At 40.5% G+C, this 18,768-nt stretch overlaps 1 protein-coding gene across 1 annotated transcript in view; it reads left to right on the top strand.

Annotated features, from left to right (window-relative positions):
- Window positions 1-3,733: 3,733 nt before the first annotated feature.
- The window catches only part of PIK3C2G (phosphatidylinositol-4-phosphate 3-kinase catalytic subunit type 2 gamma), a 289,894-nt gene continuing 274,859 nt past the window's right edge, over window positions 3,734-18,768 (top strand). Inside the window, exons 1-4 of the mRNA XM_077831041.1 lie at window positions 3,734-3,794; window positions 4,690-4,765; window positions 10,621-10,778; window positions 12,345-12,456. Of these exons, the coding sequence (XP_077687167.1) occupies window positions 3,734-3,794; window positions 4,690-4,765; window positions 10,621-10,778; window positions 12,345-12,456 (407 nt within the window). The remainder of the gene's footprint in view (window positions 3,795-4,689; window positions 4,766-10,620; window positions 10,779-12,344; window positions 12,457-18,768) is intronic.

The raw sequence follows: 18,768 nt of genomic DNA, 5'->3' as shown, positions 1-18,768 counted from the left end.
ATATATGTTTACTGGTCTTGTTTCCGATCTCATTCTAATAATATGTCATATGGAGGGGGGCGGGGGAAAGGCTAAATTGGCTCACTGATATTTGCCTTGATTGATATGATAAACTCCAAATTGACCAAGTCACTTAACCTCTTTGTGCCTCAAAATACACCTCTGTGAAATGGACATTATAAGGGAAGGTTTTCAAAGGCACAAAAGAGAATTAGACCACCAACTCTCTTTTGAACCTTTGAAAAAAATTTTCCCCCATATTGACCAGCCTCACAGGGGTATTGTGAAAGAGCTTTGAGATTCTTGGATAAAATGTGCTATTCAACTGTAAAAATGATAAGGAATTTAAAATAACTTATTTGGAGACTGCAGAAATGAGCATCTTTGGTTCTAATGACCACAAATATTATTCAACAGTCCAGAAACCAAGGACCATTCTACATCTGTTTCATATGGTGGGTTTCATTCCAGGTACAAGATAAGAGAGTGGATCTTATACCCTGTGGAGAGAACTCTAAAATGAATGTCATTTACATGTACAGCTTACAACACATTAAATTCATTTTAACTAGTTTTATTTTGTTTTGTTCCAGTGAATATACAGCTCAAATTCTGCAGTGTTACTCATTGTGACTTTGAAACTGTGGCAACTCTCCCCTGAGTGTTGTTAAGATTCATGGGATGAAGAAGCATGGCGTACTTTTGGAAAATGCCTTTGACACAAGATGAGTTACACGAAGGACAATCTGAGGACCAAGCGTCTTCCTTTATGTATCATTTTAATCCTGATAGCCAGGTCAGTCTAGGACTTGACCAAATAGTTGGTGAAGGCAGCAGTGAAATACCTTTTTATGGTCCAGCATATACACATGACCTTGAAGAAAAGGAGTTTTTCTCAGATGCAGCAGAAGAACATTTATACGGAGTAAATCCACCTCAAATTCCTCTTGGGGACCTTTACTTTGGAAGCTCCACCTCTCACTGGCAGCAAGTCAGGGTGCCACCAACAATTGGCTTCAGACCTTCTTTTCTATCCGGATGTAGTGACCTCTCCGTTGAGAATTCCTACCCCACATACCCCATTGGAACACTTTATGACTATGATCCATATGGAAGAAATAACTTGAGTCCAACTACAGATGAATTTGGGTCAGATGTGGAGAAAGAGAATAAAAATCTGAATTTCTATATAGGCTTTGAACATATAGACTATCAACATCCCGTTTTCTCAGACGACAATGCAAGTGGACAAGGAATGAAAGATAAAAGGAGAAATGACACTAAAACTTGCCTTGTGAGCTCTGGGGAAACATACTTAACAAACCCTCCTAGAGAATTGACCACAGGACCTGTCTGGCCCAGCATTTCTGCAAACAGCTCTGCAGACAGCACAGAGGTATGTGCCAAATTTGTATGGTTGAAAGACTTAAAGATCTTGGTTTTGACTGTCCTCTGCCTTGCATCTTGTGTACTCACCCACACCTATGTGAAGTGCGTGAGAAATGGCTCTCATTCTGCACATGTCAGTGGGCTTTAGATCAGGCCCACTGAAGTCAATTGAAAGAATTGCAGTGATTTTAATGGGCTTTTGGATCAGGTCTTAAATAACGACACATGATGTGAGGCAGTGGATAATCAGGCAGGAATATTATTTTTCTTGGCACTCAGTTTTTCCTGTAATGCTTTTATATGTTAAAGAGGAAGCTACCTTTATAAACAAACAGTCCATTGACTCTTCTTGAAGATTAGTTGGGAGGAATACTTCTAAATTTTACTTCCTTGTAGAATCTCCTCGTATAAAATAATCTGTCTTTTCAGTCAGAAGAGAACCGAGCAGCCCATAAGAAATCACTTTAGAAGGGAAAGGAGACTGCTTAGTCTAACTAATAAGAATTTTATGTTGGCCAGATCTGTCCCACATCTTACTTGTGGCTTCCCGAACTTATACTTAAATGTGTGGACTTATCTCTCCCATCTGCCCATTAAAAAAAGCTGGTTCATTTTTTAAGCTAACGGAACCAGTTTCTCTACTGATGTAATTGGTTTAACTCCATTGATTCTAATAGGACTAGGCTAATTTGGACTAGCTGAGGATCTGGTTTGTGGTCCAAAATACTCCAATGCTGTTTATTATAGTAGTGCACTTTTGGACCATTAGATTGTTTGGATCATTGGACCATTACTACTGTCGAGCAAAGTATTGTAAGGTGGGCTCCCCCCAGCTTTTTTACAGAGGTAACAAAAAATCTATAACAGCAGGGAATTATGCTGAATCTGTTTTGCTGTGTAGCCAAATTTACTATCTCTATCCCTGTTCAAACTGACTTGTCCTAATCCTGAGATTTGGCACAATGACTAATTTGACCTCACTCTGCTTGCTTTTATGTATGTATATTTTTGAAATAAATATCTTTTACTGTAACTGAACAGGTCTTCAGAAATCAGATCTCTTGATGATACTCTCTGGCTCTTGCTGTCTTTTTGAACCAAGTTTTTTCTCTTTCTTTTGCCTTCCTTCAAGCGTTCAGTGCTCCATTCAAGAATATTTGGGGGGATGAGGGAGGGGCGTTAATTTCCTTGTTTTCCAGGTCTCCATTTCCCTCTCTGATGTTGTCCCTCCTCACCCTCCTCTCTTCACCCTTTCCTTTCCACAACTTGACATTTTTCCCTTCCTCATAATGGTGACCCCCACCCACCTCTTGGTCAGCATTCTGAAATATTTCGGGAATCGTGAAGTATCCAGATACATGTGGGGAGAAGTATGTCAAATCACTCTACAGTGACCCTTTTCAGATAGCTAGGGCACGATGCGGCAAAGTGCTGAGCATCTCTTGACCTTACTCAAAGCAGAACATGCTGAACACCTTGCAGGATCAGACCTTGGGGAGTAAAGTTGACTTTTATTATAGACCTCCGTCAAGACACCAGTTCAGAGCACTTTGCAAAAGGTGAGAATCGCACCAAGGTCTGGAGTTTTTGGTTTGTGCCTCTCTCTAGTGTTTACAGGCTGGAGAAAAATCTATTCCTCCTCAGATAGTAAGACTGTGGTTGACTGCACAGAGATCTGATGGTGGTTTTTAAAAGGGTGAAATAACAATTTCTAATTTATTTGGTGCCTTTCCTCCTGGAGGTCCACAAAGCAGATTGCAAACGGTAGCTGCAGCTAGGAGCAGTGATTACTAGGAAAGTCTATCTTTTCCCTTGCATACTCAGAGTGGAACATGCTCATTCACTCTGTGAGAACAGTGCAGATGCATTCTGGTCACATGTAGGTGGTATGAGGGGACAGAGCATTCTCATTGGGGATGGAATCTTCAGAGATAACAGCTGTTGAATTCTGCACTCAGCATCTGCAAACAGATTTTTCTAAGGCCTCTAACTTGGCCAAATGTGGGCAGATTTCATGGGAACAACAAAAGATCATCTCCCTGCCACATTTCAAGTCTCTGCTCCAAAGCATGCAGTCGGACGAGCTTCTTCAAGAAACAGTCTTGAGAAATTTTTAACATGGACAAAATGTATTTTTCCCCAATTCATTCTTGGAAACAGCTGAACCATTTTGGCTGGAACTCTTTTGGGGAAAAATCAGAGTGAGGCACAAAGATGGCATGGAAAATTTCAGCCTCAATTTTTAAAGTCTGACAAAGTTATGTATGATGCAAACCTGCAGCCAGACCAGGGCTGGACACACAGCTGCCATGACTCCCCCTTCCAACAGAGCCCGCAGTAACTCATGGCTCAGGGACGTTGCAGCAACTCAGCTACAGTGATTTATCCCCTAAGCAGAGCTTACAGTGAGTCAGCACTCAGGTTTGCTGTAGCGGCATATACCCGGTCAGGGCCCAGGTCATATGACCCCCAGGCACAAGTATTTCACTGACCCCGCCAGAGCTTCAAGTTAGTCCGTGCAACAGCAGTACTCAGCCAGGAACCTTTATGCTTCTGCACAGTATTTGACTTCCTCGGCTTCCAGCTTTCCCTTGATCCAGTTGTTGTTCCTGCTCCAGCCTTGTCCTAGACTTGTTCATGGCTGTTTCAGCCTTGTCCGTGCCCTACTCCAACGATACTCCAGCCCTACACCTGCCTCCTGGTCCCCCAGACTCTGATTGACTTCCAGCTGGCTTCGACCTTTGGCCTGCATCTGGACTCTAATTAGGATCATATTTGGCTTGTCTACAGACTCTGACCTCAGTTCTGACCCACAGCCTGTCCCTAGCCCTTGGTTTCGGCTCTGCCCTCAGCTCGGTCTTGATTTGACCCTTGTACCTGTTCTGGACTATGGCTCTAATCACCAGTTCTGACTGCCTCGAACCCAGAGCCTGACAAGCTGTAGTCACTGACCCTAGAGAAACATTTAAAACATTGATGTTCCATACAGAAGACTACAAATCCATAGTATTTTACAAATAGAAACAAAAATTAAATTACGGACTGCTGAGGATCAGAGTGCATTGTATTTGCTGAGTTACCAATGAAATCTTTTGATACTTCAGTGGAATCCACTGGGTGATTTATGCTCACTGGAGTCCCATCTAAGTAAGTGAAATTGTGCTGAGGTGTGAGGATTTAGCCCTCATGAAATCTATTGCAAAATGATGTTGCTGAACTCACTAGATGATTCAGTTTTCCTTAGGTAAATAAAGTGAGCTTTATTTCTTCTGGTTTAATTTTGGTATTTTTAGCTTGCAGATTGGTCTATCCAGCTGGTTGAAGCGGATCAAGGGAGTAATGAAAGTATTGCCTCCTTCTGCAATGGAGTGAAGAAGTAAGTAATGAAAAAACTTTATTCAACCAACTATGACATTTATCTCGCTACTATTAATTGGATGATTATTTCTGAACAATGCCATAATTTCAATGTCTTTTAAATAAGGAAAAACTCTTAATTTTGGTTTAGAGATGAATATGAACGAGGAAGTGTGGTAGAAAAAATATTTTCTCTCCTTACCTCCCTTTTTGTTACTCAGAAGTAAATTGACCTCTTCAAAATTGATGTTTTTCAGTGTATTGAACATAAAAGATGTTTCATGCCACCTTTTTGACCAGCTCTAGTGCCTCTGGGGTTTGCAGCCAGAAATTGAAAGTTGGCTGGGAGATGATCCTGGTACTGGAGAAGTGTTTTTTGTTGTTCTCATGAAAACTGTGTTTTGGCCAAGTTTTAAAGTTTTGGATAATTACCATCTGCACATGTATAGTAGAGCAGAATTGGCACTTGTCCCTTAAATTTTCTAAACAGTTCATCTGCACTGCATATATTGCCACGCCTGAAGTTAACTGCCTGCCTGCTCACTCATTTTCCTTCAGCAAAATACCCTCTGGCCTAAGTAAAGGTGCACTGGGCTTGGAGCCTGAATATCATGAGTTCAAATTTCATCTGTTCCATTGATAAGCCCTGATTATTGAGCACAAGCTGTTCATTAATGTCCAAGCACTCCTCTCCCAAAGCCGGGGATAGAACCTCAGAATCTTGATACCTAACATTCCACTTTTGTCTAGAAAACAACAGTGTAACCCACTGACGAACTGTGTTACACTTCACTCCAGTGGCTGTTCCACTTAGAGGATAATAGGCTATTATTGCTACCAGGTACTACCTTAGTGTTCCAACCCTGCTGAGTTGGATAGAGTTGGGCTGTTACAGTCCCATATGGTAAAATTTCTTTTCTTCTTTCTTTCAGTTTTCTTTTTAAAAAACTAGAAATTTCATTTTTTTAAAACCAAGAACATTAAGAAATATAAGATTGAAGGTTGCCCATACAACCTCAGTTGAGTCCCAGTATTTGTATTTATTATGATAGTCTTTAGTAACATGGTCACATACTATTTTTCCCCCAACGACCCATTTTAGGTATTTAAATATATATAATCCATTTAAATTTAGATATTGAGTCAGTTTTTTGCAAGGTCTGTCAAGACCTGTCTTCATAAAAATGTTTTCTAATTCATGTTAATGGCTCTCAAATTAGCTGAATATATTTTTAGCTCCATGAGTGGGTTGTCCATCCCCCAAATATGCTGCATCAGAGATTTCTCTGTTTCCCTTTTTTCATAGTGCATCAGTCTGACTCCAGACCCCATTCTAATAGCATCAGATTCATGAAGGCCTATTCCACATGACATACTTTCCTGTCAGATACTCAGATTGTTCTGTCCAAACATACATTTAACTTTTTACTCCACTTACAGGAAAAGCCTCCTATTGATTTTCTGAATTAATGAGTTTATTTACAGCGTTAGGAAGATTAATTTCTATTAATCTGTTTCTACTTGGTCATAGCTTGTTTTGTGTGTGACGGTGGCAAACCCTTTCTTTTTGTTTTATCAAAATAAGAAAGCATCCTGAGGAGATAATGTCACACTAAGGAAAAGACCAAGAAAAATCTCAAATAGATTTGCACACAACTAACCCATTCAGTCTTACTGAGTTCCCCCAAGTCCCTAAAAAATCTTAGTAACTATCAGGTTTTATAAATCAGAGGCAAGATATATAATTCAAACTCTACATCATGCAAACTTACAGCTCCAGCTAGTAACTCAAATAGAAACCCATTATATTTTTCTCCAGGTAATATTTGTACAGGTGGCAACCCATAATTGAAATGTTTCATTGTATACATATCAACTTTAAAGCAGTTTCCATAATCTCTTTACCAGGTTTCTTGGTACAATTATGGAAAAGGCTTTAGCAAATGTTCTTCCATGGATAGTTTCAGAATCCTTTTTCAAATGAATTTGACACTGGTGAAAAATGCCAAATTGACAGTCTCAAGGTTCACTGCTATGAGGTGTTGAATTTCTTCAACTCCTACTGATTTCATCAGGAGCAGTATTCTTGCCAGGGCAAGTTAAAGAAGTATGGATTGGATGAATGGACTATAAGGTGGATAGAAAGCGGGCTAGATTGTCGGGCTCAATGGGTAGTCATCAATGGCTCCATGTCTAGTTGGCAGCCGGTATCAAGCAGAGTGCCTGGGACCGGTTTTGTTCAGAGTGATCTAAACAAATTGGAGGATGGGCCAAAAGAAATCTGGTGTGGTTCAACAAGGACAAGTGCAGAGTCCTGCACTTAGGAAGGAAGAATCCTATGAACTGCTGTAGGCTGGGGACCGACTGGCTAAGCAGCAGTTCTGAGGACCTGGGGATTACAGTGGACGAGAAGCTGGGTATGAGTCAGCAGTGTGCCCTTGTTGCCAAGAAGGCCAACAGCATATTGGGCTGCATTAGTTGGAGCATTGCCAGCAGAACGATGGAAGTGATGATTCCCCTCTATTCAGCACTGGTGAGGCTACACCTGGAATATTGTGTCCAGCTTTTGTCCCTCCACTACAGAAGGGATGTGGACAAATTGGAAAGGGTCCAGCAGAGGGCAACAAAAATTATTAGGGGGCTGGGGCACATGACTTATGAGGAGAGGCTGAGGCAACTGGGGTTATTTAGTCTTCGGAAGAGAAGAGTGAGGGGGGATTTGATAGCCGCCTTCAACTACCTGAAGGGTGGTTCCAAAGAGGATGGGTCTAGGCTGTTCTCAGTGATGGCAAATGACAGAACAAGAAGCAATGGTCTCATGTTGCAATCGGGAGGTCTAGGTTGGATATTAGGAAATACTGTTTCACTAGGGGGGTGGTGAAGCCCTGGAATGGGTTACCTAGGGAAGTGGTGGAATCTCCATCCTTATTCGTTTTTAAGGCCCGGCTTGACAAAGCCCTGGCTGGGATGATTTAGTTGGTGTTGTCCTGCTTTGAGCAGGGGATTGGACTAGATGACCTCCTGAGATCTCTTCCAACCCTAATATTCTGTGATTCTATGAAATAACCTTATAATGAAGAGAATTATACAGAGAACTATGCACAAAATGTACTGTAATCAGAGACCATATAAAATGCTGCCAACTCAACATACAGTATGCTGCTTGAGCACAAAAGAAAGCAATGTGCTTACTAAAGAATATTTTATTTTAGCTACTAAAAATGCAGGTCAATTAGTGAAATGTAAAGCCTCAATTGGTAGGATATGTACTCCTATCTGATGCAGTAGAGTCTATTTGCAGGTTCAATCCCAGCTGAGAATCATGGTGTCTCTAACTTTCAATGACACGCCAAAGGGGACTTGAAATTGACCTCTGGTAATTGGAAGGAGAGGCAGTATATAATTCATTTATGTAGTCTCAGATTTCCCTTTAGTGGCTTTACTTAGTGACTAGAACAGTTTACCTATATACATCTACAGGAGTTTCCTTAAACTTAAATAGGAGAAGCCTATATTTCTGCTGATGAATGTTCCAGGTTTGATCCTAGAGCTGGTTGAAAACAGATACAATTTTTTGTGTGTCAGATTTTGCACAGAAAATGTGCCCTTGCTTGTTGAAGAATTTTGAAATGTTTTGACTCGCTGTATTCAGTCTTTGCTGAGGCCTTAGTATCTGTAAGTTTGTGCCCAAAGCTAGTTACACTATCTTTTTAGAAATCTGTCGTTAAGAACATTGCTTTAATAGAACAAGATGAGAGTGAATATATAAGAGCAAAATCTATGGAACTTGGAAATTGTAAAGAGAATAATAACACACAATTCTGTTTACAGCGGTCAGGCTTCTTACCAAAAGGTTTACCCTGTGATCAAACCTAATAAAAGATCATGACGGCAGAGTCCTCACTAAGGGTGATATTAAATGCAGGTGGAGAGATTATGGTGCCAATCTATATGCCTCCCCAGAACCACCTATGGTACAGGACAACAGAAAAGAGAGAATGAGACATTAACCCTGTGAGAGTAAGTGGTGTGTGCTATTACGAAAATGAAGACTGAGAAACACCAAAGGTAGACAACATGCCTGAAGAATTGTTAAAAAATGATTGGCAAATGCAGTGCTGATTACATATGGAAAACATATAATTATGTACGGATGACTGGAAATTGGCCAGGAGAATGGACAAAGGGAATTTCTATGCCCTTACCAAAGAAGGGAGGCATAATAGAGTGTAATAACTATCGTACATCTCCTTGATGTTGCATGCAGGCGAAATTCTGCTCTATATAATCCAGGATCACATGCAACAAACAACAGAAACAGGAATACCACCAGAAAAAGCTGGTTTCTGAAAGGGCCAAGTCACACATGATCAAACTGAGGATATCCATTGTCTCATTGAAAAATGCAGAGAGTACAAGCACACATTGAGTATGTGCTTAATTGGCTACTCAGAAGTATTTTACACCATCCAGCATGACAGTGTGTATCTTTGAAGGATACTGGCAGACAAAGCATCTAATTGAATTTATTACAAGTCTCTAGCAGACCACAGTGCAGACAGCAATAGGCAATGGTGAGTGGTTTTCCACTGGGCAAGGTGTGAGGCAACCATGTATTTAGTCTCCAAGACTCTAACATATGTATACAGGATTTATTATGAGATGAGCCTTGGATGGTTTTGACAAAGTGAAAGGAGCTGGGATTTCCATTAGTGAACATCTCTTAGCTAACCTAAGGTATGTTGACATGACGCTCTTTTCTACAACCACCAATGCAATAAATGTTGGAGTCTATGAAAATAGTTTGTGTGGAATATGGACTATTCCTGTATGCGATGAAAACAAAGTGCTTGTACCTTGACATGATTAACAAAAATGAGATGCAAGTGGGCATCAGGATTAACAGACAAACTGTAGTGGCAGTAGATGAATTTAATTATCTGGGATCATATATATCCAACTAAGGATGCTGTTCTAAGGAAATTGGTAAAAGACTAGGGATGGCTTACTCAGTTATGGTCTCCCTTAAGAAACTGGAAAAACCATGGCATCTCAAAATGTATGAGGGCGTGACTCATAAAAAGCCTCATTTTTTTCCATAGTGATTTATAGATGTGAAGCTTGGGAAGTTAATGCTGCTGACAAGAAGAAAATTTCAGCTTTTGAAATGTGGTGCTGGTGAAGACTCTCTTGCATATCCTGCAGATAGGCATTCATCTTTTTTTCTATGTTAGAAATATTGTTGGAGAGAAGCAGACCCTTATGTCAGAAATCAGTCGCAAATGTATGTATTTTGGTCCCATTAGGTACAGAGATGGAAGCGGGGGAGGGAATCATAGCAGACGGCAACCAGTGAGGAGATGGATGAATGGTGTGTGGCAAATCACTGGAAGGTCACCTTACTGAGTGCTTGAAATTCAGCAATGGATTGAGAAGGCTTCCAAAAATTCTGCTATGATGTCACCATTATTCGGACATGACTAAATGGGTTTACTTAGTTTAACAGAATACACTCGTTGCACCATGGTGAAATTATTTTGATCACAATACAGTGATGTCTCTGGCTAAACTCCTTTTGACTTTAGTGGGATTAGGATCAGACCCACACAGTGATTCTGTTCATAATATTGCATACTGTAATCAATGGAGATTTTACCAGTGGTTTTCTTATTTAATAAAACATGAAATAGGCAACAGTTATCTCACCGAGGTGTCTGACAGAAGTAGATTTGTTCATAGCATCAATGTACGCTTCATCATCATGTATTTTTTTCCCTAATATCTAACTATACTGTTGTTTTTGGCATATTGTGGTAGTTTTGTCTTAAGTGACAGGAGAGACAAATCTATAAATATATCATATGTTCTCTCCAGAATCAGAGACGCATATCCTGCTTTTGATTTGAAGACAAATACTGGGAAGATTTGGAGTGTCACAACAACATTATCAGATGAGATCCTTTGTAAATCAAAATTCAAAGTTAGCATTTTGACAAACTGTTCATCTCCTCCACTGCATCTTACACCATGTGGTAAGTGCTTTGGGTTTCTTTAGCCTTCCAGAATTCAGTTCTTCAGTTCTACTAAAATACACAAACATCTTGTGAGGTACTTGGTACCATTCCATTTTAAGGTTGTTGTTGTTTTTTGGAGGGAGGGTGCGGGGTGGGGGGAGCAGATTGAAAGTGCCAATTGTTTTTTTTTTTCATGAGAAATACAAGAGAAAATATCAATTTTGCATGAAAAACAATCAGCATTGATTGGCCTGATCTAAATGTAAGTAGCTTAAATATTTTTGGTCCAGATTCACCAATATGATCCGGCTTCTTTGTGCTACTTTAGTTTAACGGGTTGGTTAAGCCGGGCTCACAGCTGCCTTGTGTCACTAAGGCAGTACAAAGCAGCCAGTGCATAAATGTGAATCTGGCCACTTTTATTTTTAAGGCCTTCAGTTTGATTGTGAGCATTTAATTTTTCTGTCTGCTCTCCAAGAGATCGCTAAAACACAAATGGTCTTAACACCTTAAACTTTAAAATGAACCTTTAAAATGAACATTTTAATTTTTTTTTAGCAGTAAGGAAATAGCATGAATGAAGAATTGAAATGAAAATCAACCTCTGCTTTGGTGATTCGGATTGTTAGCTTTGGGCAATCAGATTGTCACAGAAGTTTGGAAGGAATTATTTTCCCTGTGTGCTGCATTGCACAATTGACTAGGTATATTGTGGGAGATCTTTGCCTTCATTCTGAAGAATCAGATGCTGGCCATTGTTAGAGGGAGTGTATCAGACTTGAGACACCAATAATCTAGTCTGGTAGGGCAAGTTCTTTATGCCTATAAAGGAAAATTTAGTTACTTATATTGTGATTTGCTTCCCAGAATTCACAATCCAACTATACATACATCTTTTCTGATTTTGGATCAGATACTCAAAAATGGGAGGGGGGGGGGGAGAGAAAATCTCCGAAATGGAAAGTGGCCTAAAAATTTGGAGCAGGGTTATGGAAGAATGTAACTACTAGAGTAGATTTATCATGGGCTGATTGCACAAATCTTTGTATCATTGCTGTGCTCATTGCGTATGGCTACATGAAATGGATGTGGCTGGTTGCAGTGACAAACAAATCTCTGGCATATCCTTGGGTCTTGTGCAGGCGCAGAGCCTTCATCATGCCCTCTTTTTTTGCATTAGGTTGTATTCACTTTTGAGAATAGTACACACAATTTCAAGAGGGGAAAACTGAGTTTATAGATTTCAGTGGGAATAACTAGTTTTTTGGTTCTGCCATCTCTGATTCAGAATTGATAAGTTTATAATTCTAGATTCCTGACAGACTCTCCTGTTTCTTTCAAAACTGGGGTGAGGTCAGTGACTTGCTCGGATTGTATGAATGACAACTCAATCTTCCTCAGAGCATGTAAAGCCAGAAAAAAATTATTAAATAAGGTGTGGTTCATTCTAATTCCTCTAGGTGGAGCTATACTGCAGCAAAAGTTAGCAGTCACATTATGACTTCCATTTTCTCTGCTCAACGATATAGCCTGCAGCTCTCTACCAAGCTGCTATTAATTTTTTCTTCTTCTCTTTGTTTACAGCTAGCTGTATTGTCCGCAACTTAATTGTAGAGATTCTCCATTGTACAAATCAATATCCAGCCCAGGAAGAGTGTTTTCTAAGTGTTTATGGGTGTGATGAATTTTTGCAAAAGTAAGTATCTCATTAAGAGATGGTATTGATTACGTATTCGATCATTTAAGCTATGCACCTGAATACTGATGTACTACATTTGTAAACAAAACAGATCCAAAGGGAGAGATGCAAAAGCAATGGTCACATCACTAATCTTAGATCCCACCTTCCGAGGCTCGAGGAAGGTATTGAACCATGGAGTTTGGTTCATGCCTATCTCAAATTGTGCTTATACTGTAGGGTACTGAGAAGGGAATGTGGTCTAGAGAAATAAGCATGAGACAGGGAGCTAGTACTCCTGAACTTGAATCTCAGCTCTTCTATTTACTCCCCCACGTGGCCTTGTACAAGTTATTTCATCTCCCTGTCTCCTCAGTTTCTTCATCAGCATCTCTTTTTTTTCTAATGCCAAGGTTGCATTGGGCTGAGCTGTCTGTTTCTCCATCCATAAAATGGGGATAACATTGCCAACTTCTTACTGCAGGGATGTTATGAGGATGAGTTAATTAATGTTTGTGTAGCTCTTCAAAGATGTACACCACTTAATACATGGGAAGTATGATTATGAAACATTGCCTACTGGGACAGCGTTTCTTTCCATCAGTGTAGAGAAAGTGAAGACACCCAGCTGTCGCTGAATGTCCGGTTGTGAAGAGAGAACGTACATGGCAGAAAGAGGCCTTTTTGGGTATCATTAGCCAGGAACTTTTGAACTTAGAAACTACTTGAAGTTGGATGATGATATACACATGTACTAGTTGTAACTTTTATAGGTTTCTCCCTCACTAGTAACTGATTTCACATGTCTGTGATGAATTATATTTTGCAACTCAGGGTGTAGGGTTTTGTCATTTAGACCTCACTGTGCGTGATTCTCCAAGTGCTTACACCTGCATAAAACAAGACAGTATTGTTACGCTGGTGTAAAACTGGAACAAGTGACAGGCAATTCAAGCACCTTACCTCCATTACTTGATCACACTCTTGCATAAGAGAGACTGGGTTTGATTAGAAGGGGGGGGAAAGCTCTTTCTCATTTCAAACTAATTGCTAACGAAAAAATAACAAGTAATTGTACTTAGGATGAGCTCACTGTGTCTCAGTACAGTGTACAGTACGTTCTGAACAGTTTATTTTCACTTTTGGAAGAACTCATCAATAGGGAACTGCTAAATTCCTGCACTTGCAGAATCTCTGCATGTCTCATTAGCAGCAAAACAAGGTCAATAATGTTCTCAGCTGCTTGCTTTGCTCCTTCAGTGTAGTGCAAAAGGCATTGAGCTGCAGTTCTGGCCTCAACTGCTGTAATTCTATGCTATGCTGTGCTTTCATCTTCCCCTTTTTCCTGCCTCTTCCTGATCATCCTCAGCGTACTCTAAAAGAGATCTTGAAACCCTAGGCCAAACTCATCCCCAGGGCAACTTAATGTGAAGCCTGAAGGATTACTTGAAGGATCGATTTGGCCCTGTATCTGAGATGTCTATGAATATGAGCTGCTCTTTCCCCACTCCCTTGTTGTTAATATAGATGTAAAATCAGAAGTGCTCATGCAAAATTCTTCTTGGAATACGTCAGTGCTAAATTCCAGAATAAGCTCTCCAAATCATGTTTGCAGTGCTTTCTGTAGCTGTGTTAGTCCCAGGATATTGGAGAAACAAAGTGGGTCAGGGAATACCTTTTATTGGACCAACTTCTGTTTGTGAAAGAAGCAAGCTGTTGAGCTACACCAGTGGTTTTCAACCTTTTTTTTTTTTTTTTTTTTCATTTGTGGATCCCTAAAAGATTTTGAGTGGAGAAACGGACCCCTTTGTAAATCTTAGACATAGTCTGCCAACCCCCAGGGATCCAGGAACCACAGGTTGAAAACCACTGAGCTGCACAGAGCTCTTCTTCAGGTCTGGGAAAGGTACTTAGAGTGTCACAGCTAAATACAAGGCAGACCAGATTGTATGGCAAAAGTAGTTAACACATACTCTTAAGAGACCATTCAAGTGGCCCATTAACTGATCTACACAAAAAGAAAAGAAGAAAAGGGAAGAGGGGGTTTAGTGGGCTACAGATTGTGTAATAAGCTATAAATAGAGTATCTTTATTAAGATCATGCTTTTTAGGGTCTACCAAAGTTGTGAATTTAAGCTCCCATGTCTGTCTTTTGAAGGTCTTGTGCAGGTGGTAGGTGTTGTTTTTTTGTCTTTATTTTTCTGTGTGAGTTTGTTCGAGAGTGTAGTAATTGTCTCATTTCACTCACATAGTTGTTATTGGGGCATTTAGTGCACTGGATGAGGTACACCTTGTGTTGATAGGCATGTGTAGGATCCATGGATCTTGAAAGGTGTGTTGTGGGGGGTATTGAACATTATAGCAGTGGAGATATGCTTGCAGGGTTAGCAGCTATTGTTATGGCAGAGTCTAGTGCTACTTTGATGTGTCCTGGTCCATGAGGAGCTTGATTCTGATGACGAACTTGGTAAGGTTTTTGAAGACCAGAAGGGGGGGGGGAGGGGGAAAGAGCAGGAAAGATTTATTTCAGAAAGTGGTTCCTGCAAAGTACGGGTAGTAATTGTTTGATGCCACCCTACACTGGAACCCATATGGGGTATCAAGTGACAAATAGGAGTATGTGATTGGAGGGGTTTTTTCCTGTATTGAAACAAGATCTCTCAAGGTATTTCTCTCGAGCCATGTTTTGTAGGTGACAAATCTGAGGAATTGTCACAGATTGAAGGTTTTTGAATTAATTGAGAAACTTAACAGTGTCAAGTCACCGGGACCAGATGGCATTCACCCAAGAGTTCTGAAAGAACTCAAATGTGAAATTGTGGAACTATTAACTATGGTTTGTAACCTGTCCTTTAAATCCGCTTCTGTACCCAATGACTGAAAGATAGCTAATGTAACGCCAATATTTTAAAAGGGCTCTAGAGGTGATCCCGGCAATTACAGACTGGTAAGTGTAACATCAGTTCCGAGCAAATTAGTTGAAACAATAGTAAAGAATAAAATTGTCAGACACATAGAAGAACATAAACTGTTGGCCAAAAGTCAACATGGTTTCTGTAAAGGGAAATCAGGTCTTACTAATCTATTAGAGATCTTTGAAGGGGTCACAAACACGTGGACAAGAGGGATCCAGTGGACATAGTGTACTTAGATTTCCAGAAAGCCTTTGACAAGGTCCCTCACCAAAGGCTCTTATGTAAATTAAGTTGTCATGGGATAAGAGGGAAGATTCTTTCATGGATTGAGAAATGGTTAAAAGACAGGGAACAAAGGATAGGAATAAATGGTCAATTTTCAGAATGGAGAGGTTGAACTTGTGGTGTTCCCCAAGGGTCAGTCCTAGGACCAATCCTATTCAACTTATTCATAAATGATCTGGAGAAAGGGGTAAACGGTGAGGTGGCGAAGTTTGCAGAGGATACTAAACTGCTCAAGATAGTTAAGACCAAAGCAGACTGAAGAACTTCAAAAAGATCTCACAAACCTAAGTGAAATGTCAAATGAAATTTAATGTGGATAAATGTAAAGTAATGCATATTGGAAAAAATAACCCCAACTATACATACAATATGATGGGGGGGGCTAATTTAGCTACAACTAATCAGGAAAGAGATCTTGGAGTCATTGTGGATAGTTCTCTGAAGACGTCCATGCAGTGTGCAGCGGTAGTCAAAAAAGCAAACGGGATGTTCGGAATCATTAAAAAAGGGTTAGAGAATAAGACGGAGAATATCTTATTGCCCTTATATAAATCTACGGTACGCCCACATCTTGAATACTGTGTACAGATGTGGTGGTCTCATCTCAAAAAAGATATACTGGCATTGGAAAAGGTTCAGAGAAGGGCAACTAAAATGATTAGGGGTTTGGAATGGGTCCCATCTGAGGAGAGATTAAAGAGGCTAGGACTTTTCAGCTTGGAAAAGAGGAGACTAAGGAGGGATATGATAGAGGTATATAAAATCATGAGTGGTGTGGAGAAAGTGAATAAGGAAAAGTTATGTTTCCATAATATAAGAACTAGGGGCCACCAAATGAAATTAATGGGCAGCAGTTTTAAATAAAAGGAAGTTCTTCTTCATTCAGCGCACAGTCAACCTGTGGAACTCCTTGCCTGAGGAGGTTGTGAAGGCTAGGACTATAACGGGGTTTAAAAGAGAACTGGATAAATTCATGGAGGTTAAGTTCATGAATGGCTATTAGCCAGGATGGGTAAGGAACGGTGTCCCTAGCCTCTGTTTGTCAGAGGGTGGAGATGGATGGCAGGAGAGAGATCACTAGATCATTACCTGTTAGGTTCATTCCCTCTGGGGCACCTGGCATTGGCCACTGTCGGTAGACAGGATACTGGTCTGGATGGACCTTTGGTCTGACCCAGTGTCATAAATATAAAGGGAAGGGAACCCCTTTGAAATCCCTCCTGGCCAGGGGAAAGCTCCTCTCACCTGTAAAGGGTTAAGAAGCTAAAGGTAACCTCGCTGGCACCTGACCAAAATGACCAATGAGGAGACAAGATACTTTCAAAAGCTGGGAGGAGGGAGAGAAACAAAGGGTCTGTGTCTGTCTGTATGCTGGTCTTGGCCAGGGATAGACCAGGAATGGAGTCTTAGAACTTTTAGTAAGTAATCTAGCTACGTATGTGTTAGATTATGATTTCTTTAAATGGCTGAGAAAAGAATTGTGCTGAATAGAATAACTATTTCTGTCTGTGTATCTTTTTTGTAATTTAAGGTTTTGCCTAGAGGGGTTCTCTATGTTTTTGAATCTAATTACCCTGTGAGATATCTACCATCCTGATTTTACAGGGGGGATTTCTTTATTTCTATTTACTTCTATTTTCTATTAAAAGTCTTCTTGTAAAAAACTGAATGCTTTTTCATTGTTCTCAGATCCAAGGGTTTGGGTCTGTGGTCACCTATGCAAATTGGTGAGGCTTTTTATCCAACATTTCCCAGGAAAGGGGGTTGCAAGTGTTGGGAGGATTGTTCATTGTTCTTAAGATCCAAGGGTCTGGGTCTGTAGTCACCTAGGCAAATTGGTGAGGCTTTTTACCAAACCTTGTCCAGGAAATGGGGTGCAGGGTTTTGGGAAGTATTTTGGGGGGAAAGACGCGTCCAAACAGCTCTTCCCCAGTAACCAGTATTAGTTTGGTGGTGGTAGCGGCCAGTCCAAGGACAACGGGGGGGAATATTTTGTACCTTGGGGAAGTTTTTGGCCTAAGCTGGTAAAGATAAGCTTAGGAGGTTTTTCATGCAGGTCCCCACATCTGTACCCTAGAGTTCAGAGTGGGGGAGGAACCTTGACACCCAGTATGGCCATTCTTATGTTCTTATTTGGGTGGCCCATTCAATCATGCTATCTACTTCTCTGGTGGAGTGTCCTAGTTTGGTGAAGGAGGTTTTAAGTATGCTAAGGTGTATATCCTGGATTTTCCTCTTGGAGCATACTCTGTGATATCTGAGTGCCTGGCTGTAGATAACAGATTTCTTTGTGTGTTTGGGGTGGTTACTGGACCTGTGAAGGTAGGTGTGGTGATCTGTGGGTTTCTTGGATACAGTTGTCTATAGCATTCCTTTGATGAAGCTGATGTCTGGAAATTTGATGCTGGCACAGAAGTGTCCTAGAGAAAGTTTGATTGATGGGTGGTGGTGGTTGTTGAAGTAGTGGTGGAAAGATATAAGGGTGTTTAGGTCATCTGACCAGAGGCTGAAAATATCATTGATGTATCTTGGGTATATATATATATTTTTTTTTTTTTGTGGTGCCCTCATCCAAAAATTCTTCCTTGATGTGGCCTGTGAAGAGGTTGGCATGTTGGGAAGCCATCTTAGTACTCGTGACTGTTCCCATGGTTTGAGCAAAGTGTTTGCTTGTTGTTGAATGTAAAATAACTATGGGTGAGGACGTGAAAAGGATGTTTGGGGTGGGTATCTGAGTGTTGTCTTGTAGATATTTGAGGTGGATAGCTATGCCATCATTGTGAGGAATGTTGGTGAATAGGGAGGTGAAATGGATGGTATTCTGAGGGACGTTGTTAAAGTTGCTGAGTTTCTGCAGGATGTCAGTTGTGTCCTGGAGGAAGCAAGCTCTTTGTGTGGGATGTGGCCTTTTAAGGATGGTTCTTATGAGTCCTGGTATTCCCTCAGTAAGAGTTCCAAGGCCAGATATGATAAGTCTACCTGGGTTCCCTTGTTTGTGTTTCTTGGGAAGCAAGTAGAAGGTCCCTGAGTGGGTTCATGGGGGAATGAGGTTGTAGAGTTTCTCTTGGAGTTGTTTGAGGAAGGATTTGACAATGCACTTAAATTCCTGGGTGAATTGTGATGTGGAGTC

This window comes from Eretmochelys imbricata, chromosome 1 (genome assembly GCF_965152235.1).
Source record: "Eretmochelys imbricata isolate rEreImb1 chromosome 1, rEreImb1.hap1, whole genome shotgun sequence".
Classification (NCBI taxonomy): domain Eukaryota; kingdom Metazoa; phylum Chordata; order Testudines; family Cheloniidae; genus Eretmochelys; species Eretmochelys imbricata.
The sequence above is the reverse complement of the archived record's forward strand: the minus strand, read 5'-3'. Positions and strand labels throughout refer to the sequence as shown.